General features: G+C 44.6%; 1 protein-coding gene across 10 annotated transcripts in view; it reads right to left on the bottom strand.

Moving 5' to 3' along the window:
• Window positions 1-25,904, bottom strand: part of camta1a (calmodulin binding transcription activator 1a) — a 283,560-nt gene that overhangs the window by 112,306 nt on the left and 145,350 nt on the right. For all 10 annotated transcript variants that reach the window (XM_069141527.1, XM_069141517.1, XM_069141518.1 and 7 more), the window contains one exon: window positions 8,759-8,894. In XM_069141527.1, the coding sequence (XP_068997628.1) occupies window positions 8,759-8,894 (136 nt within the window). The remainder of the gene's footprint in view (window positions 1-8,758; window positions 8,895-25,904) is intronic.

Raw genomic sequence — 25,904 nt, 5'->3', positions numbered from 1 at the left:
GCTGGGGACAGAAGAGGAGGTTCTACCAAGGCTGTAAAGGATCCAAAGAAAAACTGCTGCTCTTGACATAGAGGCTGGCTTTTGCTACAGGAATGGCTTCATATCAACAGAGACCAAAATGGCTTTTTCAAAGTAAAAGAAGACGAAGAAGGTAAGAGAGAAAAGGGATAAGATAAAGACAGAAGAGAGGGAATCTTTCAGATTTAACCCTGAAGAAATATACAAGGGGTTTCAAGCAAGCCTCAGGTTTATAATGCATTTTGCTGTTTGTTTTTTTTTGTTTTTTTTTCAGAAAACAAAACCCTCACAGCCTCTTTGTCACCAATGATCCCAAAAAATATGAAAATAAAATAGAAATTGGTTGAACACAGCTGCGGGTCATTTTGACCCAAGGACAACACGAGGGTTAACACTCAGACATCAGTTGACCTTCTGGTCCTGGCCTGTAGTCAAAAAATGCCCCTGAAATGCATGAACGAGCCAAAAGATGGTTTTAGATCATTGAACAGAGATTTTGAAAAGGACTGACATAAGAGAGGTGAGAGCAAGAGTGGAGCTGAAACTATTTCTTTGAACTCCTACCTTTCAATTCAGGTGAATCAACTGCATCCAGCAAAGATCTGAGGTCTAGACCAGAGCGGGCCTTCAGAACGGAGCTCTGTACACTATATCGTGGTGGTGTTTTCTGCGAAGTATGACTCTCTAAAGAGTATTCTGGCCTGGATCTGTGAAATGGTGCAAGGCAGAAGCCTCGATGAAAGTTGCTCATTAACATAAAACTCTAGCCTTGTGTTGCCCAGGGATCTATGTTCCGCTCATAAGACCAAACAAAAGCTAAATTCACACACTGGAGCAGACCGCGGAATCATGCGAAGCTGGCTCAGCCTGCAGTGCCCTGTTTTATTCACCCTTTCTACAAACCTCTAGCCCCCACTTTGCATATCGGGTGTTGGTTCTGCTGTGCTCCTCCCAAGGGGGTTACATATATCAAACTCAGTTGATTTGGCACACCAACAGTATTAATAAAGATAATGAGCGATGTGTGAAGCCCTCTGAACCATCTCTGTTTCTGCCTCAAAAAGATTTTTGTGCAGAGTGTCATATGACTTCAAGTTATCTTAAGTCATACTGTAATATATTATTCTTTTGAATTGTTTTTTTTTACCACAGGAGCAGTGAAGAATTGTAGCTGCTGGACAGCTCTTCTTATTTCACCAGACCTGGGAGGAATGTGGGGAGCTGCAGTAAGAAGCCTCAATGAAGCTCACTCTACAAAGTTGAAGAAAAAAGTCAGGAAATTCTGCAACAAATTAGAATATGTCCCCGTCCGTTTTCCTCCTTTCCCCTCGCAATATAGAAGGGGCCCCCTGTAGGGATGGCTCAGCATGACAACACTGAAACACATGGCAACAAGTGGTAAATTAAATTACAGAGGCTGTCCATAATGCACAGCTTTTTGACAGGCTCCTTATACACTGTATTCCCTCCCTACAGCAATCTCTCCAAAATTAGCCCCTTAAAAACGGGGTTGCTGGGTTGAAATGGTGATCGCCAGGTCAGCATCAAAGGCCAACCAACGGCTTAACTGCTGCTGAGTGATTTTGCAATTGTAAGATGTAAGAGACGAAAACTAATTACTGTGGGCTTAAAGAGAAACCACGAGTAAAGTGGAAGCTCCCAAGGCTGAGGCTAAGGTGTTCATGTGGGAAGGCTTTTGGTGCAGTCACTAATAACAACATAACAACCCCCATTAAGCCATCATGCTGGGGAAAGGATCACTGTGCTGGGTAGAAAAATTGTACAATAACTAAAATGGAAAACTATTTTTAGATACCTGGCTCCAACACCCTACATATAATACATGGCAAGATTTATAAAGTAATAAAGTAAGACCATACTAATAATTTAATTTGTTTCAACTCCTTTATTCAACATTATGTCGTTCATCTTTTTCTATTCTCTCTTCCCAAATTTGGGTTTCCCTCAAATGAGAAGACCACTAACTTGCACATTTTCCAGTGCCGACGTAACAACTCAGCATTACGCTATGTAAGAGCTGAAGGTTAGAGATATAACCATGGAAACTGATTTTTAAACTATCACTCACAGATTGCCCTTAACTCCTCCACAATCAGGTAATTCAAAAGGGAAGAGCTCGATGTGCACGCTAAGGCAAGAGACAGAAAAAAAAGCTCCAGGAGAAAAGTGAAGACGAAGGAACAAGTAATCAATTTACCGTCTTTACAGAGCGGGCAACTAACTGTTGTCGAGCAGACAGCCTATAAGTTTAAATAAAAATGTAAAACACCAACTATTTCTTTGGGCATTGTCTGTATCAGTAATCTGATCTTAATTTCACAGCTGACTTGGAGCCGGGGCAGAAAGGAAAGCATGCATGGTGTCACATCCTTGCAGAAACAGGGGTTTGTTTAATGCCCTCTCACATCTGGCCGCACAATCTGGCGCTATCAGCCTGTAAATCAGTGTTTACCGCTGCGACTGCAAACACATACAGTTTCCCAGGGAAACTCTATTCCACAGATATGCAGCTAGTTTGATTATAACTCATCAATGCTACCCACCCATGTGGCCATATGGACTAATGTTTTTCCCACCAGGTATAAACTAGGAGACAAAAAGGAGTAAAAAGCAGTGTTCCAAGAGAGTCGTGTCAATTGCTTAAATATACAAAATATGTAAATGTTTGATTTGCCACAAAAGGCTCGGTTTCTTGTAAAAAGAAGAGTTAAACATTGAAGGTCATGTGATATTGAAAGCCAATGCAGTGTAGCATCGAGTGTGCATCCAGTAGCATCCACTCCATTACAACATTAGCAACTAATGTTTTGACATTTGTCTTCATTATTATCAATGAACAGAGGCGATTGAGCCACCAGCATGCTCCATTACCTTCCTTCATTGCACAGTTGCACAGTTGAAATCACACATTAGGGTGGATCCAACATAAAATGACAAGTTACGGGGGCTAAGGACGCAGCAGCTGATTATTTAGGAGGTGGAGGGTGAGAGGGTTGGGTGAGGGGGTGGTGGTGTGGCGTGGTGGAGCAGAGACAGGAATGGGAGTTGGGGAATTGGTGGAGAACTGTACTGGCATTAAAGTCTGGGGAGCATGGGGCACAGAGCAGCACAGCACACCTTAAGAAGAGAAGCTCATTTCAATCGGTATAATTAGCCCGTGGTAATGAAATAAGTCAGAGGCACAGCCACCTTCACTTAAGAGAAAATCGATCTGTGTTTGAGGGAGTTTATTAAAGCTTAGGAATAATGGGAAGATAGGATAGAAGGGGTGGAGGAGATGGAGGTTGAGTGCACATTAACAGCTAATCAGCTAAGAGAAGGTGGTAGCATCGGGGTAGAAGCTTGACAAGAAGCACAAGGGAGATCAGGTAGAGTTTGTCAAAGTAGATGTGTTTTTGGTCTCTGCTATTTCCTGGCGAGGAAGCCAGGGGATGCTAGAGCTATGCACACTATGTAACGCACATCCTGAATAAAGATGACATCACTCTGTGGGACAATAAAGCCAATCAAAACCTGGCGTAACCAAGGATAATGGCTGATAGATAGTCATTGGACATCCTCATTAGAGTGATCGCAGGGATCCCAAAGGAAGTCGGTACATGGCCACGAGCTGATGAACAACTTCAGCTTGGTAAGAGCAGGGTGTGGTGAGATAATCACTGATGGACATTTCTCCTCAGGTGCCCCAAATGCATGATGGTTGATGCCGGTGCTGCTTGCTCATTTATCCAGCCGTCTGGCCAACTCACCTGGAGTGATGGGGGAGACGTCAGGAAGGCAGGCTGCTATTTCACGGCCTGTTAAGCGCTAATGCCGCAACATGCCCTGCGCTCCAATTTTAGGGAACAGGGAGCATTACCGCCCAACTCAAGGTTCTGTCCGTCTGGACTCTGGACTCAGACAGTAGTGGAAGGAGGGGTGGAGAACGAGAAGTGCGGAGAAGGAGAGATGGGAGTCGAGGAGGACAGTGAAAAGTCTGCTGAATGAATTAAAAGAGTGAGAAATGAAAGAAACAGATAAAGAGGGAGTAAGATAGAAAAACTCACAAAAACAGTAGAAGGTAGGGACGAGGGAGGGTGGGGGGAGGGATGTGGGGGTGTGGTGGGAGGTGAGCCTCGGTTTACACGGGCTGCTGAGCCAGCACTGCGCAGCAGACAGGACAGCAGCAGCACACGCTGACATCTACTCCTGCCATGCTAGGCTGCCTCTTGCAGGCCCCAGAAGTCCCCTCACTCCCGGACTCGCAGCCTCTCCCTCACCAGAGCTGCTGAACATCACTCGCCTGACCCACCCACAACACTTGTCCTCACTGTGCACTAAACCTGGCCCGTGTAATAACCACAGAACCTCTATTAAGCACTGAATGGCTCGGGAATCAGAGCAGCTCCAGCACAGCACGAACGATGTAAAATATCTCCTGTAAAAAAAAAAAAAAAAAAAGCAAGGTTATGCTCAAGTTATGACAACTCTTTGTCTTCTGCCTTGGGAAGATATGATATGAATTATGGATTGAAACAGTTCTTTCTTTTCTACTTCTAAACACAGTAGTGGGCAGAAACATATTGCTCTTTATCCCCGCCTGCGCTCACTGAACAGAGGGCAAAGGTCAAGTCATGTATGAAGCTCACAGTAAACATGACTGTGCATGATGGGTCATGGATCCCATCACAGGATAGTTACAACGGCGATGGATCGCCCCTCCCATCGCCTCGCGCTGTCAGTCTTGAGGGTTGAGGTGTTTAAAGGCCATGACTCAGGTCTTCTAAGGATGCGCACACAAACAAACACACGCCGGAGTCCAAGCAACAGAACTCAGCACAGATGATGTCTGCACTGTATCTTTATATCCAGTATGTGAAACAGCAGTTGTTTCCCATGTGGCCTTGCAGGTTGAAGGCAGTTTCTGCCTGTGTTCGTTCTCTCCACTAAGCTCACCTTCACATCTTACACGGGCTCTGCTGCTCTCAGCAATTAGCTCTGGTAAATTACACTTATTAGAAGACACAGAAGAGAGTTACACTTTCTCCCACGTTACTGCAGACACCTCAGTAAACAGGCATCAGTCTTCATGAGTATGTCTGTCACTCATGATGATTTCATTTCAGTTCTCTCTTCATCTCAAGATATTGCATACTGTCCACTGCACACTTTAATTAGTCAACATTTGCAGTGTATCTGAGCATTTAACTGCTTATTAGGGCTGATGGACCGTAACTGTAACACTAAAGCAAAGCAAAGAAAAGAAAAGAAAAGCAAAGAAAAGCAAAGAAAAGAAAAGCAAAGAAAAGAAAAGAAAAGCAAAGAAAAGAAAAGAAAAGAAAAGAAAAGAAAAGAAAAGAAAAGAAAAGAAAAGAAAAGAAAAGAAAAGAAAAGAAAAGAAAAGAAAAGATCATTTTTCAAACACTTCAGAGCCAGGCTGCATTGTTTGGTTTCAGTCAGGCTGAAGTTTAGACCATGGTGCAGCAGTGCATCAGAATCCAATGCATATAAAGCAAAATATGGAAAACATGAAGTTAATCTGGGGTGCTGGCGTGAATTAAAGAGTCTTTTGTCCGTTATTTCAGGTGATTCCTCCTCTTTTTTCTCTTAATGTCTTCAGTCGGGACAGTTGGTCACAGAGGTCGGGATATTTTTATACCGTTACAGTATGTCTCTCCTGGTTCAATGTGACAGATACAAGATCAGAGGAGAACAGGTGCTAACACTGGACAAGGAAAGTACCAAAGAGACAATAACTGTGATGTGTCACAGTACGTTAATTAATTATGTCATCTTTTGCCCGTGTGCCTTTGCCACATTCAGTAAGGGCCCATCACAATACCCACACTTGCAATATCAGCAAGTAGTCAAGTGTTTACTTGTGTGATGTATTTCTGGTATAATTTCCCAGGTGCCTTTTAAGACTAAAAGTGCGTGGATGATTATCAGAGCTCACTGGGATGCAAACACAAATACTGGCACATATAGTTGTTGGAACAAATAAGGAGGATCAAGTACAGAGTACTACGGTCACACTCAGGTGGCAGTAAAATGCAGTAAATTGAGTTATTTACAAACATGTCGACTGTCTCCTGTAAATAAAAGATAAATTGCATGATCTTTTTTTGAATGGTTTCTGTCTGATAACATTTATGAGGATGGAACATATGTCTCAAAGTCTCTGATAAAAGGATACATTTAATATTCATGTTGACAGTGCCAGATATGCAATATTAATCTGAACCGTCACTTCAAGAAGAATAGGCGTGCGGATATTCTGCAGTCACTGTGCAGCATTTGGACACAAATAAAAAAAATATTCAAGCTGAATCCAACATGTCCTGAATTTAAAATTCTTCATGTCTAATCACTATTAAAACCAGGTTATATGTGCACTATCATAAACAACTGGACTGGTGTGCTGCTGCAGAAAGAGGTGAATTGTGTGATACACACTTTGAAGTGGTATGAGGAAGGTGTGCATCAAGCGCACTGTGCATTTGTATTTTTCTGACATGGGGCACACTTGCCTACTACCTGCCAGTGCGTGGACGCGCACTTAAGTGGGACAGACTGTAACTCGGCTACCTGCTGGAGCTTTTCAAGCCTTTGTTCCTGTTTTTGCTTCAGCCCCCTTTTCGATTCCCTGCCTGTTTTCGGGGCTTTGCCTTTAGCTGCCCCCGTTTGTCTTGCTCCCTTGTGATAGTCTTCCTGCTTGTTGGACACCCCACTCTGCCTGCTGACTTCACCTCTCACCATTCCTCTTTGGCCGATTCTGCCAGCATTCATTTTAATAAAGGTGAACTGTTGTCTTTTTATCGGTACCTCTGAGTCATGCTTTTGAGTCCTGTCTGCTATTGAGTTGTGACAGTGATGTGCCAATTGAGGAAGTGACAAAGAAAAACAGATGCTTTTCTGCATTGACAAGCACAGATGCTGGAAAATAGAACACACAATACAGTATTCTAGGGGGGCAATGCTTCTACATATGCTGCTGTGGGCCTTGATGATAAAGCAGACAGCAGAAATAAAGTAGGAAATGACAGTAAATGCTCCACTTTAGATTAAAAGTATATTTGTTTCTGTTTATACAGGCTTTACGATTGGATAGGGCGAACTTGTGCGAACTGCACAGGCCAAGTACCAGCTAATACTCATACCATACAATTTTACTATGCTACAAGCTTCTTAAGACACGTGAGGGCAGTCATGCCACCATATTTCTTCAATACTGGAGGCAGGGAATTGACAAAGTGGAATTTAAAAATTACACTCATCCCAAAATATTCCTTTCCAAAAGCCCTGCAATCCTGTTAATTTAATAAATATTCAAACAACAATTAAAAAATGAAAATGTCAACTACAAGCCTCCTTGTTTTGCAGACAGCTGTGTTTCCATAGCCAGTTGAAATCCTAATGGTCCTCTGCCTTGCTATCAACATACAACTCTGACAGTCGCCACTTTCCTCAGATGAGCAATCACAAAGGATTTTAAAAAGAGAACGCTGGTCCTTTTAAAATATATATATATATATATATATATTATTTTTGTGAGAAACTAAAGCAGAATGACTTCCCATTCCCTCTCCGTACATGTTTGTGTATTCTGCGGTTATTGACAAAGTCAGAGCCGACACAATAAACATCGTGTGAACATAGCGTGTTAATTTATCGCGAATGATGCAAGCTGGCTGCCACAACCCACAACCTTCTTTAAAGCTAGCACTGTCAGAAACTGGAAATATATGGAATAGTCCAAAAAGGATGTGTGCAGTCCCAACAGGTTATCACACCACTGCAGGACCAGAGATGACACTGAGCTGGCTGGGCGGAGGAAGAGGCCATTTTCTTGGAGTGACAAATATCTGTAGGAGTACAAACAGAGAGCAGAGCCCCTGTTGGGAGAATGCCTGAGCTTTGTCTTTGTCACACTGTGTGACACAGATGCACAGCACCGCTCCCTGAGGTGTGCGCCTATGTGTACATGTGTGTGAATTGTGTGCATGTGCGTATGTGGGCGCGCGCACACACACACACACACACACACACACACACACACACAGAGACGAAAGGGACTCTAAAAAAAATCTCCCACCCTCACATCTCTAACTCAGTAGAGTTAGAGCTTCAGGGCTTTTGGCATCTGTGCTTGTGGCTGAACGTGTGAAATTGCCCAGAACCCAAAGTTTAGCACTACTGAAAGGTAGGGAAGTAAAGAAGTGTGAGGATGAGTCTCGACTTGTCTCATTAAAAGGACTGCTGTTAAATCAGAAAGGGTTCTAACGCTGCTTCGCCACCACCGCAGGTCTGTCGAGATCCTGGGTGAGCCAAGGACAGACACAACTGAGCCTTTTATGGTAGCAGCTGGTATGGAGAGTGACTTGGAGTAAGGTGAGGGAACACTAGCTCCACAGCACTGCTTTGAGCCAGCAAGATTAATGTAGGCTCTCTGGAGCAAAGGCAACATCCAGAGCTTTAATAAGGTACAAACAATCGGTTCCACTCCACTGGCTTCCCAGGGAAAACTATTGTTGTGCCGCATTGTTTCTCGGCGAGTTTCCTTGGAGACACGAGACGACTGCAGCATGTGACTGTCTCCATTACAGCCAGGGGAGAGCTCACAGTAGACCTCTGTTCGTCTGTGTCAGGATGAAGGCCAGCTTTCACCCCACCCCACCCCACACCCGTCCCTTACCTCCATTTACTCCCTCTAAATCCAAACTCTTGTCAGCCCACTCACCTCAACTCCCTGCACTTTCAACTTCATGTGATCCTCCCGTGTGGTCTTCCCGTCTTTCCTCTTCTTCCAGCAGTAGCCATCCTTTCGGTACTTCACCTTCTTCCTATTGTACAGTATCATCGACCCATTCTGCGGCCTGGAGTCCGTGGAGACGGGGATAGACCGAAGGGAGAGCAAAAGAGAGAAAGATGAGATGAGATGAGAGGAATTTTTAGGCAAAGCTGCAGCACAGCTCAGGGACTCATTTTAGAGATGTACAAAGAGGCCTGACACAAGTCTGCGCCAGGCAGAAAATGCACCAGTGACTTAGATGACAAGACTTCTTTATGGTGTTTTTCAGCATTGGTATGCACGGTTTGACAATGAACAAAGCACCCTTCAGCATACATTTCTTCTAGTGTGAGGTGTGTGTGCGCTGTGAGGAGTTTAAGTGGCACTCTTTCGCTCATAGTACATTATATGGAGACCGGTGTGTAAGGCAAGCAGTGTGGCGGTGGTGGTGATGTGTGGGGGGGTGGGGGCTTCCTTCCTTATCTCTCATTCATCCAACTTAAATGAGTTGTGGTGTTGGAAGTCCCTGGGGGGAAAGAGAAGATCCTCCCTCGCACTCTATTCATAATTCATTCTCCCTCCACCAGACCACAGCCTGTAGGCTCATAATGATATAATGTAACTATTTGATGATAATCTGCCTTTCCACTTGGATTTGTAACACAGGCATTTGGCACTCAGTGTTTAACACAAAGTGTAGCATGAAACATTTATGGCTTTCTCAACAATTAGTGGGCAGTTAAGACATAGCTTTGTCTGTATGTGTTTGCATTTGTGTGTATTGTGTAGTGGTTATAATCAGTAAGAATCCATACAGGAACAGATTGCCACATACTCTCCCATACTTCAACACAAACCCACACACTTACAGAGTCATGTTTCAGAAGACATTACATTGACATCGTTTCCTGGAGACTTCAATTCAATTCGAATATATTCATATAGCGCCAAATCTCAACACAGGTTATTTCATGGCACTTAACACATTAAAGTACTTACAACTTTACAGCATTATACAGAGGAACCCAAAAATTAAACAATTCCCAGGTAAGCAAGAAGAGAAAAACTCCCCTTTAAGGCAGAAAAACCTCCAACAGAGGGAAGGAAAAACTCCCTTTTAACTGAAAGAAACTTAAACCAAGACTTCCCTCCATTTATGCCTGAAATATTATGATTTATGCTTTAAGGAGTTGCCATTTGTCCCCCAAAAGTATGTAGAGTCCCCACAATGTGACTTTGTAAGCATATTTGTGTCCCCACAAAATAAGTAATACAAGTGCGCGCGCACACACACACACACACACACACACACACACACACACACACACACACACACACACACACACACACACACACACACACGACACACAGCTGCTATGATTTGGAGCTCTCCCAAATGAGAACAGGTTCGCCTGCGTGTTCGGTGCCTCACAGTGAATGAGTGGGAAAGCCGCCTGCCCAAGCTGCTGAGGAGGCACTGTAACTGAGGGGGACTTAACCATCCAGTCAGCTGGTGAGCCTTGTTAGCCTTGTGCTTATTGCTCCCATGCATAGGCACAACACACACACACACACACACACACACACACACACACACACACACACACACACACACACACACACACACACACAGAACACAGACATGTTGAAGTAGAAATGCAGAAAGCTGGAAAAACTCTCTTCAAAGCAAAACAAAAAAAGAAAGAAGCTGATTTGTGGGTTCTGTAACAACTCCCCCCCCCCCCACCCCACCCCACCCCACCCCCCCACCCCCCAAAAAAACACATTGGTTGTTTTGCATTGTTTTGTTGTTTATTGTTACTTTTTATTTTTCCACAAGGTTTATTTATAACGCTGCATGCATCATTTTGCAGGGCTGCCTTTGGGGGCCAGGGCGTGTGTTTATCTTGGTATCACTCATCAATCATTTTCCTGGCTGGATCTCAGGGGCCAGCGGAGAGGGAGGAAAAGGGGGGGGAGGTGGGGTCCCTGCAGTCCCCCCTCTGTGGCCCCTGACAGCACCTTCTAATGAGAGACGCCACTCACACGCTGACGTGCTCACTCCTCACTGATCTCCCTTTCCTCCCTTTTCCTCCTCCCTTCCTGTCTCTTTTCGCCGTCAGTCAACTCGAGCTGTGCACCAGGGAATGTCTGTCTCCTCCCTCGCTCCCGACTCCTTTTTCTGCTTTCTCTCTCCCTTTTGTTTCATCTGTCTCAGGGTCCCTCACCTCCACTCTCCCGCACCTCCCTCTCTCCTACTGTCTCACTCCCCACTCTTGTTTAGCACTTAGCATAGTTTGCAGAAAACAACTATTAAACAGACGTTTTTATTGGTCAGCTTGAGGAGTGAAACTCCTCACGGGATATACACAAAGTATAAATTGTATTCTAGTTTACAGTATCCATAACGTCACCCATCGTAGCGCCTCGATCATAAATGGCCCTCGTGAAGTTAGAATTCAACGTGTACTCGTGCAGATTTGCATCCCGAATGTCACCTGAAGGACACTCATCTGACATGCCTGCATCAGCACTCGGAATCAATCAAACACGGGAATGGCCCTCTCTAAAAGTTTGATGCTATTATTTGTTTCAATATCATTCTGGGGTTTTGTCCTTCAAAAAGACACAAAGACTACGTGCTTCTTAAAATGTAGCTCTGCGTGAGACAAAAAGATGGGCGCGGATGAGATAAGGCAGAAAATCAAATGACACAGGGCTATCTGATCTCCTCCAGAGCACTGGAAATTGGGGTGAGGCTTCGGTGTCAGAGGCTCCACGCCGTATTTATCGGATCGCCGCAAAAACTTATTCGCTCAGCTATTTTTGAGGGACTGTTAGGTAGATGCTATTTTCAATTCAAGGCACTTTGGACCCGGAGGAGAGAGCCGAGGCACCCGTTCTGGGAGAGGTCTGAGGTAGAAACCAGCCTAAACTGCATGCTGTGGGAACATAATGTGTCTCCTCTCCCTCCTGCTGGCTTCCTCTCTCTCCCTCCCACTCATCTCCTACCACTGTATACTTAGGCGTTTCAATTAATCTTATCAGAATTACACATATTTATACATGAGGGGGGAAAAAGCTAACTGCTCTGTTATCAAAGAAGCGTGACAGGAGGCCCTCTGTCTCAGATGCCTAAATGTGGCAGATTAATATGGAAATACAGGCCTCTGACAAAGTGCACACAAGCTCCACAGCTGCCTCTCTCTTCTTTGGAGTTTGCAGCGATAATAAGCTTTACCCTTAGGGTGGTGTTAGGCCTTGTCCAGTCCTTTAGGAATCATTCATTTACCTAGGTAATGGCATTCGCTCAATCAGATTTGTTCATTTGAAAAAGTCAGGGGAGGGTGGGGGCTTTATGTGTCTGGTGACGTGTTCAGCATTGGTACCAGAGCCAAAGCAGGGTGAGCCTTGGCATCACAGACAGGCAAAACACAGCTCACAGGCTCAGCTCTGCTGTTTAAAGGCCTGTCGGCGCTAACAGAGAGAGGAGGACGAGGCGAAAGACACACAGTCGGAGATAGACAAATCTGCGTGAGTGTGAGAGATTCTCCTGTTCTAGTAGTGGTCGATGGGGAGAACCCACAGCTCCGGTGAATCATCCGAAAATGAAAAAGATCTAACACAACACATACTCAGCATCTTACTTTTAATACATTTACTACCAGACTCAAAACTACTACCAAGTGTGTTTGAGTGCAGCGGGACAAGCGTACCAGGTTATAGTGGGAAGCATTCTGTGTTACTGGATGTTTTCTTGTCAGAGAAGTTACAGAGAATAAATATTTCAATCTTGGCGAACTGGTGAAGCCCATTCTGTCTTATTCTCTGCGATGCTCTGGGTTTGATTAATACCATACATGCTGTTTTTCTCTCCAGCAGAGAGGAGAGGAGAGGAGAGGAGAGGAGAGGAGAGGAGAGGAGAGGAGAGGAGAGGAGAGAAGAGGAGAGGAGAGGAGAGGAGAGAAGAGGAGAGGAGAGAAGAGGAGAGGAGAGGAGAGGAAAAGGGGCGTAGAGCCGGAGAGGCTTTGAAGATCGGAGGCCGAGCTGGTTGGGGCCTGAAGTGGCTCAGGAGGGAGGCGACACCTGCTGTTCTCAATTACCCATCAGAGCCTTCAGCCATCACAGCCTTTACGTTACTGTGTCAACAACCACACTCACACCTACCTCTCGTCCACACACACACACACACACACACACACACACACACACACACACACACACACACACACACACACACACACACACACCTGTATTTTGTGTCACACACACCAATCCTATTAAGTATAAATATGAGGGACAAATATGCCCCTGAGCGCTCGCACACAAGCACAGCACACATAGACATATACCCACGAAGTTTCTAGTAACCCTGTTGCTCCATCTAGGGATAACATTAATAACAAAAGGAGTGACAGAACATCAATACGGCACTGATGCCGGTCATTACTGCTTCTGTCAATCACAGGTAAAACATAGATCACGTGTTAAAACATATATGAGCGTGACAACACCTACACACATGCGGAGCTGTCGAGCAGAGCTATTTCACATGTAGTGTAATTACACTGCGAGCAGCGGTGCTCTATTAGACGGCACATCATCTCTGAGGTGTAGATGTGTGAGCGGAGAGGTGCCGGCTCGGCCTCGGGAGCCCGGCTATCTGGACGCATCACGTGCAATTGATGACTCGCTAGATAAGCCGCTCCTTTCAGCCCCGCCAAAGAATGCATCAGGAAGTGGGGCGTTCGCTAAAACTACTTTAAATGTAAATCTGCCACGGCCTCAGGATTGAGATTCATCGTCTGTGCCGCTCTGAACCCCTCCAACTCTCCCGCCGGTGCTCGTATGTTGAGACGCCGCAGGGCCGCGTTCCTTCTCGACTGCCAATGAGGCCTCGGCACCTGGTCACTGTAATGCCCACAGTACTTACTCCTCCAGCCCTCAACCATGAATGCTTAATGATAAATGATAATTAAAGAAGTGAGGGGCAGCATGGTGGGTCAGTTACCTGGAAGAAGTTATGTAACATCTTTTAAATCACATCACATCCTCTCCCTCTCTAACGTGTTAATTGTTTTTCTTGACTGTCTGATGAAGCTAAAATGCCGCCATCATTTTTAAAGTCACAATTAAGAGAGAAAAAAGCAAGTGACATGAATTAGTAGAAGTGAATCATGAAGTTAATTTTGCCAAACATGGAATCACATACTGATCTGCAAGGCAGTGCAGATGGAGCTCAACGTTTGTTTACCCGATGTGTTCGACTAAATACAACAGTAATGATGAGAGGGTAGCCGGGGCCCCTGGAGTTGTAATTCAGGATAGGGAGACAGATCGTCTGCCTCCCCTTTTTCTCTCTATCTGTAGTGCCGGTGATTGCCACAGAACCCAAACCCCTGGCCCACATGCCTCCCAGCACAAAGCAGATGTTCCCCCCACACTTATCTCAATGAAAAAATCACAGACAATTTACAAAGAATATAAATTACGGCTGTAGCTCCACATCAGCTGTGTCCGTATAAGACCTTGTAAAGAGGATAAGGGGTGAATTGGTGTGGGAGGGTGGGTTGAATTGTTGGGGGACAACACAAGGCGGGTGGAAGCGGTCGGGGGAAGGAGGGTGGCGTTGCTCTTATCTGGTCCGCAGCAGCCCGGCAGAATGAGAGGGCGGCTGGTGACTGGCGCTGATGCTGCGCTGATAGCGCTAAGCTGGTTTCATGCACATTTCAGGGAGGCTGCCATCACTACTCAGACTTAAAGCTCTCGGCTGCTGCCAGTGGATGAGGTTTGGATGTTATTTACAAATGGCCATGTAATACACTGGTAACAGCGCTCCATTCTCTGTGTCAACACACACACACACACACACACACACACACACACACACACACACACACACACACACACACACACACACACACACACACAGCAGTAAGGACTAATGTGCAGCTTTGATGTACAGCTTAGGTGACACGGAATATGAATTTCAGTGCTTGTAAGGTTTTGGCTGTGAAGACATTTCTTATTCACTTGAAACTCACACTGTCACTGTGTGTGTGTGTGTGTGTGTGTGTGTGTGTGTGTGTGTGTGTGTGTGTGTGTGTGTGTGTGTGTGCGCGCGAGTGCGTATTATGTATTTGACTGGGTTGAAATGTTGATGACTTTCAACTGCTTGCTCAAAAGGCTTCCACATCATATTTGTGGTGAATGCTATTTCCAGTCTTTAGTCAGTGTGCATATGCTTAAGGGGAGAAAGCGACTACAGAGACGATGATTCATACCTCACATCCTCTCCGCTAATCTTCACAAATCATCCATGGTGTGTCTCAGTACGTTGTAAATGAAGGTGCCATCAGAATGAAGGCTCTCTACAGCCCGGCTCCTGCTGACAACTACATGCTGTGTGCATCGTGCAAGTGTAAACTTAAGTCCTGTAGAACTGCCTTATTATGACACTTCGTAAAGGGGATGCTTTTGTATTTTCAATAATGCATGACCAGCAGGGAATCGCGTACAGTCTTATTTGATGTCAAGAGGAAGAGTTGCTGTTTTAGCAGATTATGTTCTCCTGTGGTATGAAAATACTAATGCAATTAAATTTACGTTGAACTAGATTGCAGCAAGAAAATGTCAGGTTTCCATTATTAGTAACAACAACTTTGCTTTCTATTAAAAGGAGAAGAGCAGGAGGATTCAGCCACCAAGTTAATGATGTGGTCATGTATTTTCAAGAGTCCAATTTAGAGCAAAGGATCAAATATTTTTCTTCTTCCTCTTTACTGGTTTTCTAATGCTGCATTCAACATGTAACTTAAACTTCTGTCAGTGTCTTCAAGATAAAAGACTAAAGGCTAGTACGCAAATAAAAAAAACATGGGGTAGTGAGAAGAAGAAAAGCAAAAGACAGAATGAAACCCTGGCTTATAAAGCTGGAGCACAAACTGTAAAACTTTTCACTTTGTGTACCGGCAGTAATTTCATGTGCAAATTATTCTTGTTATTCGTAAGTATAAAACACCTTCTACATATATTGTGACAAAGGTATTATGTAAATACTTTTTTGGAGGTGGTTCACCATCGTCGATTATATGGTGGTCACAAGAGGACCTTGATGTCCACCTGAGAGGAAGGCAGCTGAATGTCAGAGACCCGGACAGAAGCAGGATGGGCTGAGGGCAGGCTCTCCTCCACATCATGCCTCATGCCAGACCGGGCTTATGGATCACCTGGACGTGGCCCTCCTTGTCTCTCTCCTCCAGGGCAGCCAGTGCCACTGAACTTCCCCTATTGATCCCCCGGTGACAGAGCACAGCTAAGGCCAGCTATTGAACCACTTATGATTAATTCACAAATCCTGCCTTGTCCACAAAAAAGGTAAAAAGAACAAAGCACAAGCAGTAAGAACAACTGGAAAGAACGAAGGGTAAAGAGCCAGTGAGGTCAAAAAACTCAACTTTTTAAAGTGAGACACAACTCCAGAGTTAGAAGTGCTCCTTTACAAGCTGACCAAGCTATAAAGCACATCTCAGAGTCCCTTCTGTCACAAAAAACGTCAGCATAGTGCTATGGAGCAGGTGGGGTGGGGTGGGGATAAAAAAAAAAAAAAGGGGAGTAAAGGGAGAGAGACAGACAGGAAAACAGAGGAAAGGAAAAGATGAAGCTATTCTTCCTCTCCCTTCCATTCCTTGGTCCTATTTTAGTCATGAGGATAGACCTATGAGGGCGAGAGGTTGAAATTGAGCTGTAACTCTATCTGGTTGCTGGAGCGAATCAGAAAGTCTATCCCACCTTTCACCTGGGAATCACAGCTCTCTCTGTGCCCTGTCTGGTCACCATACCAACCAGAGCCAGGCATCATGGGTTTAATTGGAGCCGAGGGCTTGGAGGCAGCTCAGGCACAGATAGAGAGAGTGAGAGGGGAGGGGAAAGACAGACATCAGCCATGGTCAAGTGATGGTGGCCATGCAGATCAAATCGAATTTCAGGCATTGCTTGCATTGCAGAGCTGATATGGTCTCGAGGTAACGCTAAACATATTGTAGACACCTCCGCAGAAATGCTCGGATTGGATTCCAGCATGAAATATAGCGCTGGCTTTCTTCTCTGATCCCTGTGTGTGGTACAGGGATTTTACACCAACACTGACACACTGTGATTCGCCTCCGTAAACACAACCTGCGCCAGAATGTTGAGCATACAGAGCATCATCAGAGGGGAGCCTACTGTGTCGTGTATGGTCTTGATATGAGGCTTAAGGGAAAATGACAGGTGTAGATGGGTAAATACAAAGTCATGTTTCCCAGCAAATTTAGTGGTCGAAGAAAGCGCTGAAGGGTATTCTGAATCAAATTGTTAACTGAGCAGGGAGTAATGTTGATTACTGAGCACTGTCCACAAGACAGAAACAACATCAAGATAATTTGAAGCCATTTGCTTAAAAAAAAAAGTGATGAAAATCTTTGAACCACAGCTTAAAACCCAGAGCAGTGGTGAACTGTACATCAACAAGAATATAATGCCAGCAGGACTTCCTCTTTGCAACAGCCAAATCAAATGATAATACACGCTGGCTACTCCTGTTTAGTGGTCGGCAATTAAAAGCAATGTTCACAGGAAATATTTGCCATGAATGCAGAGGACGCACTGCAATCAGTAAATTTATTGATCATCAAACTGAGCTTTGATTAGCCCGTGCGCAGCTGCAGGAGAGCAGTGTGTGGGACAGCGAGATCTAGCGTTCTACAAAACAGACTAAAGCTGCTCAGCTGGCCAAAAGATCAGACTGTGGTTGTATTGGGAAGCTTCCAGCTGGGAATGTGTGCAACTGTGTCAGTGTGGAGCAGGGCATTCAAAGAAAAGCGCAGTCCAGTTCACTGAGTCTACTGCACCCTGGTTAAACAAAGTCAAAACAAAACAAAACAAAGCTGTCTTTTTGACAATTAAAGTAGGCCACGCTATTCTTGTAGATGGTGTGGATACTTTGCAGATAGTTAAAATGTTTACCACTGACTACAAAGAGTATTGTCAATGGATGGGTTGCAGTTGGAGGCTTAACGTGGCTTAATACAATCCTCCTGGAACTGCATGGATGCCACTGCTGTGTTAGCTGAACATGAAGCGGAGCAACTACCAAAGGATTCTCAATGTGACATTATTTGTCACAGACAATTACAGCTACATATTGTGCAAAATATTTTGGTTCCGATACTGGTAACGATATCTTGACTTTAAGGTTGGTTCCTGAATGATACTTCGTTTGATACCAATTTTGTGGGTCAAAACAAAGAAAAATACTTACATGGCTTTCTTTTATGAACCCTGGCATTTCAATTCTCGTTCTTGTCTACAGCTATTACTCCACTGTAGCCTCCTTACAATAAAATGGTATGTTTTTTCCAGCTATGACATTCTAAAATCATATATTTTTTTTCTGACATCTTCTGTTGATGTTATTCTCAGTGTGAAAAATATTTTTCCAATAGGAGAAGGGAGGCAAACAGGAGGAAAAAAAAAAGAAATGCATGGGGCAAGTGAGTGAAAAGAGAGATGAGACTGGGGGTGTGTGTGGGTAGTATACTGTCTGATGTTATGGGTGAGAATGTTAGTCAAGTGGTCCCACAGGCCCCAATGCTCTCTCAAACTCTATTTCTCTGGGTATGCTTGTATATGATGACCCCTGACCTTGGCCCCTTACACATGTCCGAGATCACTCTGCTCTGTCTCTGATGCCTCAGCTGAGGCCAGAACCTCACATGCACAATCACAGACGTACAAACACACACCACGTGACTGAGCCAGGCTGCAAAAGTCAACACTGCATGTCCTGGTTATACACATCAACACTGATAGCCTTTACCCACACTATGAAGATGATAGACTGTGTGCGTCCTGCTATGTTTATCTATTCCTGTCCAGCTCCAGACTCCCAGAGTGCATGTACACACACACACACACACACACACACACACACACACACACATACACACACACACACACACACACACACACACACACACATCTACATACACTCATAAAGTAGTCAACAAGGCACACCTCTAATCATGGCCACTTCCTTCTCATTTTCCAAGTGCAGTGGCCAATGGAGCACCCACACTAAATCACATCAACAGTCTCCTCCATAAATGATCTACACACACACACACACACACACACACACACACACACACACACACACACACACACACAATCTCTCTCTCTTTTTCCTTTATTCTCTGCCTCTTCTCATTTCTTTAAAAACATATTCAGATACACAGCAAACACATAAATATACAGACAGACAGAGATTCACTCAAGCGTGGCTGGCAAGATGCGTCATAAATTCCACACTGTTCAAAGTGGATGACACACGGATGCAGCAAGCATTTACCGTTACCTTCCAGAGATGGAAGAGGTGTAACCCTCCTATTCCAAAACCATAAAATGTTTATCCATAGTCTGGTATGCAGTGTGACTTTTTCACACTTCCCGCGGCAGCGTTTCCAAACTACAGCGGCACACGGGCCTGTCACAGCAGCCTATAGCTGATCGACTATTTCCCCCCATATTTGACACACCAGTGAGTCTGCTCATCAGTCACCTCAGCAACTAGGCAGCGAGAGGTGTGTGTGGGAGGTGTGTGTGTGTGTGTGGGGGGGGGGGGGGGGGGGGGGGTGTGTCAAGGCAACACAGCCCAGCATGGTAAGAGTTCACTTCACTGGCTCTGTGCCGCGTACAGAGCACGGCAACAGGGAGACACACTCTTGAATGAAATCTATGTTTTATTCATCGACGCGATACGTACACTTGTGTAGTATACACAACCTAACAACTCATCGGTTACTCATATTTCTTTTCAATGTCATATTAAGCAAGGCTCACTTGAACAAATGATGTGTAGAGGGAAAGAGGGGTGAGGAGGATCGACGAGTGTCGCCCTGAGACCACGTTAGAAGTGTAAAGAATGTTATACAAACTAAAACATGGCACACATTCTTATTTATGATCCGAGTCTTTGGGCCTCGTCCATACACTCCCTCGTGTTTGCATGTAACAAGCTTGGATGTAGTCAGAGCTAGTCTCAGCTGGAATTTATGATGTACAGTACAGACAATGTTGGGAAATATCAATGTAGATTACAAACTGTTTTTCCTTTGCGAGTTTATACTTTGTAATTCTCATGAAAATGGGTCAGCCTTGGTAAAACACAGGGTTGATAGAGCGAGTGGGTTTTTAAAGGAGTCCCTCCACCCACAGACACACAAACACGGTCTGTTGCTCGTGTGTGGAGCCCCTGTCCTGCTCTGCAAAAAATTCTTGGAGTACAATGAGACACTGATCAGGCCAACGTTGGCATTGAGAGGAACTACTTCTGGAGGCAATCAGGCAAATTTACATCATCCTTTGACATTTAGTCTCACACTCCACACACTATCGGTGTGGGGTGTCTTGTCTTCTGTTGGGTGTTTTTTCAGTGTGCCTGCATGCATGTGTGTGCGCGCATGTGGAATTAAATCTCTTTTCTTGACATTTAGCCTTGCTGTCCACATGCTTCTCTGCAGGAAGAGGCAACGTGGGAATGCCAATCTTGAATCCTGCAACATATTATTTAGTTTCTGTGTGTGTGCGGCTGTTTGTGTGTATATACAGTATATCTATGTGTGGCTGGGTTTTTTTGTGCTCCCGTGTCAGAATCGGAATACACAGTTATTAAGGGGGAGGCCTGCCACTCATGTGTCTCCAGAGGGTGAGGAGACCAGACACCATATAGAAAAGAAGGAAAAGTCAGACTAAGGGGAGAAACAGAGAGAAGCACAACTAATGAAGGAGAGGAAGGGAGTGGTGAAAGTGTCAAGGCACCCATTGCATTGCTGGGCAGGAGCAGTAAAGACAAGCTAGTGGCCTCCGCAACTTTAAGATTGCCATTAAACTCTTGCCTTACTCGTGTTTATGGTTGGCTTTGTGTGTCAGAGGAGAAGGGGATCGTAAAGCGGGGCTTTGTCTGTCTGCCATTGATTTATTTCCTTCGTTAGGGTGATGACACCGCCTGCTTATGATGTCCTAGCACAGACTGTAATTACAGAGCACTTCTGTCTTTATTGATGTCACTTTGTTAGTTTAATTACGCTATATTGGGTTTTAGAGTCGCGGCAAGAGCAAAGCTATGATGTAGGGCAAAAATCATCAATGGAACATCCTCTTTTGAAGATGTCGGGTGCACAGAGTTGGGAGATAATTATTTCATAGACAGACATTTAAAATAGACCCTGTGCATCTTCAACATCTACAAAGGCAAAGAGAAGGTAATCTAAAATTTAATGACTATTCCGTCTGTGTTATGACCAAAGTCAGAGGGAGGAGGCTGCGAATGTGATGAGGGCCTTAATGGAAATGAAACACCTGGGTTCAACCTTGAGAGAGACTGTTTACGCTCCCAGTCCCCAGGTGCTGGGGTTGACTGAGAGTCGCCTATGTCTGTGTGTGAGCACAAGTGATCTGTGTGTGTGTGTGTATAGTGTATATATGATGGGATGGGACCCAGGGGGAAGCAGTGCCATGTCAAGGTGACCCTTGAGTGGAGGAGGAGGAGGGAGAAGCCACCTGCTTGCTGGCGGTGGCAAAATGAGGGTGACAGCCATCCACCTGTCTGAGAACGCTCTCATTCCAGACCCCATCTGCCCACCCCCTTTGGGATACCTCCTCCCCAGGGGAGCCTGTGACCCTCACTGTCGTCCAGTTGACCAGGCCTCCTGTCCGCTGTCCCCACAGCCAGCTGAAAGTGCCACGGCTCACCTCCGACCGGAGGCCATTCAGGGGCACTGTAATACAGTACAATACTTACGGGGTCTGGTGGTAGTTTTACTCTGTTTCTCCTTTTCTTGTTTCAAAGTGATACAAGCCCCCAGGCCTTATGTGTCAGACTGTGCAATAAGTCTCCTGGCTTGGCTAAGCCATCACACGTAGCAAACAGGGAAGGCCTTTATTTGCTCCCCTTTTCCTCCTCTTCGATGTTCTCTGAACTGAAAACTCATCATGGTGTTCTGTAGCACAGATAATCGCCGGCCAACAACAGAGCAATTTGGCAACTCAAACAATGGTCACATATAGTACACTGTCTATTTGTCACCTCTCTCTCTCTCTCTCTCTCTCCCTCTGTGCATGCAGCTGCCTCTGTTTCTTGCCATTGTGGAGTGGAAAACACACAGAATTATATTCTTTCACGAACCAACCCACCCTGTCGATAGATCTCTTTATTCAAGGATGTCTGTTTGACTGCAGTCAGGGGCCATCCCTGTCTCCCATGACTGCAGACCTGTGGTCTGGACCTTGGGCTGTGTTTGCTCTTTTTCTACAGGTTTCAACCACATAACTGAGTGGGGTCTATGTGGGAAAGACCCACCAGACTTCTGACATGTCTTCTGATCTCTCTCAGTCCTCCAGGGCTGACAGACCTACTGTACTCTCCCTCTCAGCAGAGGGAAATCTGCTTCAGAAAACTGAGACTGAGACAGAAAGTACAGAAATGGATGGAAAGAGCAAACAAAAATGGGAGGGGGGATTTGAGAGGTGGAGGGAAAAGGGAAACAGAGGATACTTACAATAAAAAGAAACATCAGCTCTTTGCTCTTTAAATAAATTCTATATTATGCCCACAGTATGACAAATGTAATTTAGAGAAGGTTGCAAAAGTTTGTAATTAAGGCATGTTGGAGCTGGAGTTTTCTCATCAGACCTCTCTGCAAGTTCTGCATGACTGCCTGTTGATTCATATTGGTGTTGCCTTAGCTGCCTCCTTGGGAAAAGACACACTGATATCTCTACTCATTCTTAGTGGATGTCACAAGGAGAAGCCGATTAAGTGCTCTGCTCCTTGAGAAAGACACGAGAGGACCTCCAGATATAGCTGAAATGCTGTAGGACTAACTCCTATACGAGAGCACAAAATACTTTAATGGTGCTGCATACCACATTTCCATACCAGGCTAAACTTCCCCTGACTGTCAGGACAAAATCACTTCCTCCCTCTGCAAATAATGGTCCTGATCCAGCTATGCCTTTGATCAGCAATATCCTATTCCACACACAGTGCACTTCGTCTGGTATAAGGACTGTGTTTACAATAAAATGCAGTGAAAATAGGCATGGGAATAAGTTGTGCAAGTCACAGATGACCAGCACTTGACCTCAAAGGCCATGCTTCTCTCATGTGGGGACTGAGCACCATAAATCTGAAATTAAAGACATTTGATAACAGTGACAGAACAGTCCCTCACCTGTAGGTACCGCTCTCCACTCTTGTCCTTTCACCCTAGCTTCCCTGTTTATTTGGTGTGAATTCTGTTCTCGGAACTATTTTTGTGTAATTTCTCTATTGCCAGTACTCTACTCTCAGGCGTTTTAACCCCACCCACCGAAAACAGCCATAACTCTTGGTTAAGAATCTCTCTGTTAGCCATATTATGCTGGCTCGAAAGCCTCGTACCTCTGTGGACAGATGGTTAATTTGTGTTTATTTAATAATCTTCAAATTCATAAACTAGTTAATTTCCTGAAAGATGTTCTGAGATAAGTTTGTGAAAGCACAGATGCAAGAATGGTAAGACACTGAAAAAGGGAGATCATGTAGTTGGAAAACAAGAAGAAATGGATGATTAAAAGCAGAGGAAAAGATGGGATATAATGCAAAAAGAACATTGCTGCAAGTAAAATAAACAGTTAGGATTGGAATAATAAAGGGTTTTAAGATGTTGTTTGGTGATCTGGTGGGGTGGCACTTAAGCAAAGGTGGAGGAGGCTGGTGGTGAATAAGTTGCTTGAAAAGGTGTATGAAGAGGCAGAGAGTAGCAATAACAGATAACCTTTCACAAAGCATCATCTTTCCAGGCTTTGCTTTGGGCTATTAGCATGCCATTTAACATGCCAAGGAGTAGAGCTCATTGTTCATATATAGATACCTGCACATGCACAAGCATGCACTGGCATATACCATCAAAATTACATTTACACACAGTACAAATGATGCAACTAAGAATAAAACTGTATGTTAGAGCATCCCTTTTTATGCGAGGCGGACGAAGACACATTTCTTGGGATTCCTAAGATTAATATGAAACACCATCGAGGAATACAGAACAGTATTTGCAACCAAACAGCCAAAGTACTCCTTTATACTGAATCACACATGATTCTTGCTTTGCACTCTGACCAAACTGTTGCTTCAAACTGAAGCAGCAGCCCATGGGGAATCTGCAGCCGATGTTTATATTGCAGCTCAATTCCTTCATTACAATACATCTGCAGATCTACTGATGAATCTCAACTGCTCATAAATCTTTGCTCATCATAAAAAGTTAAATTGTCTCGTACAACAGTTGCATTAGAGTGTGCTTTGGCCAAAGGCAAGAGACAGTAATAGATAGTAACAGGGTTTTACGGCAGGAAGGCGGCAGGTGCAGACAGGCAGAGGGACGGTGACAGACAGCAAATGGGAGAGTGTGTAAAATAAAGAGCAGTGGAAGATGAAATAAAATAGTTCGAGGAGAGAAATGGAGTCAGGACAAGAGAAGAGGGAGAGAAGAGGGAGGTAAGAGGGTGCAGAGAGGAGGAGGACGATGATGAGGAAAAGGAAGGTTGGTCTCATTACTATTAGACCTTCTCTCTCCCTCCAGGCTCAGGTGACCCCGGTTCTCGAGCCCTCTGCCTTTCACACCACTAATCATTTGGTTTTAATCACCGGGATATTCTCCCCCTTTGCCCCTCCCTCTTCTCCCCTCCCTCCTCTCCATGCCCTACTGTGCGCCCTAGCCTTTGCCAAGGTCCAGCTAATTTTATTCTAATTGGCCATAGCCTGGGCTGGGACCAATCTGCCTGATTGTCCTCATCCGTTCGCCCATGCCGTCTCTGTTTCACTCCTCGTCCTTTCTGTTCCTCCTCTGCCTCCCTCCCTCCCTCCCTCCCTCCCTTACGGATGTGCTTGTTTCTTCTTCTTCTCTTCGCTGCCTCTTCTCTCTTTCGCCTCTAATTTTTCTTTTTACCCATATGCCGCCGAGGCAGCTCCCTCCCTCTGTCCGTCTTTCATGCAGCTCATTGACATCGCAGTTGTGCGAGTGTTTTCCAATTTCTGTTCTTACTCTCTTGTTGACCTTAGATTCCGCCAGACAAAACAGATAGCCTTGATGTTGTCTGCCAACAAAAAAGCTTCGTGTGACTGCCTTGATCCGCACACAATGGCATGAAAGAGAAATGTAAAGCTGTTCAATTAGGTAAACCTGATGGCTGAAGTCCGACTTTTTCCCTCTTTTTTTTTTTTTTTTTTTTCTTCATAAGGGAGTGAGAAGACACAGACTGTGCATCAGCTGACACTGAAAAAAATTAGTGTGCTGTGTGAACAACAAAGGGTGATGAGATGCCCGCTGGCCAAAAAGCACACAGAATGAACAAAATGAAACAGATAGTGCAGGAATCTAGCTGTCTGCCTCATGAGCCCAGTAGACACGGCTAAATTTCCAAATAGAAGAAATAACCTCGAGGAAATTTTATGCAACCTATTTTACTGTGATACATATGAGAATATGGCTTTTAAACAGAGTTATAGATGGTGTACAAATGTCTGGGGATTGATTTTGGTCAAGTTCATTTAGCTCTTCTCATTAAAAGTCTTTCTCATTTCAGGTCATGAATTCAAAATAATCTAAAAAAGAAGTTTTCTTATTAGAAGAAAAATACAACTATTTAGGGCTGATAGCTAACTGGCCTGTAGACAAAACTGGACACACTGAGTCCAAACCTCACGATAGTGGTCATCTAACCTTACCTGTCACACTCCAAGCAAAAAAGGAGAAAGGCAGATGGAAATCCTACATTACAATCACACGCTACAAATCCTCTACTTTTCTTTTCTCCTCTGGATCAACAGCTCCAATAAATTTTCATTACACCTGTGTGAAGCGCTTCAAATAGAGCCACAGAAGCAGAAACTAATTACTTTCTAATTTATTGACTAATGGCCACAGCCCTGGGAGACAGCTGCAATTGTTCTAACAGTCCTGCTGCTCCGACTGCACTCAGGTCCACTTTAGATTCATAACCAAAATAA

This window comes from Embiotoca jacksoni, unplaced genomic scaffold (assembly GCF_022577435.1).
Source record: "Embiotoca jacksoni isolate LCO1_2020_lvr unplaced genomic scaffold, fEmbJac1.0.p SCAF_9, whole genome shotgun sequence".
NCBI lineage: Eukaryota > Metazoa > Chordata > Actinopteri > Embiotocidae > Embiotoca > Embiotoca jacksoni.
The sequence above is the reverse complement of the archived record's forward strand: the minus strand, read 5'-3'. Positions and strand labels throughout refer to the sequence as shown.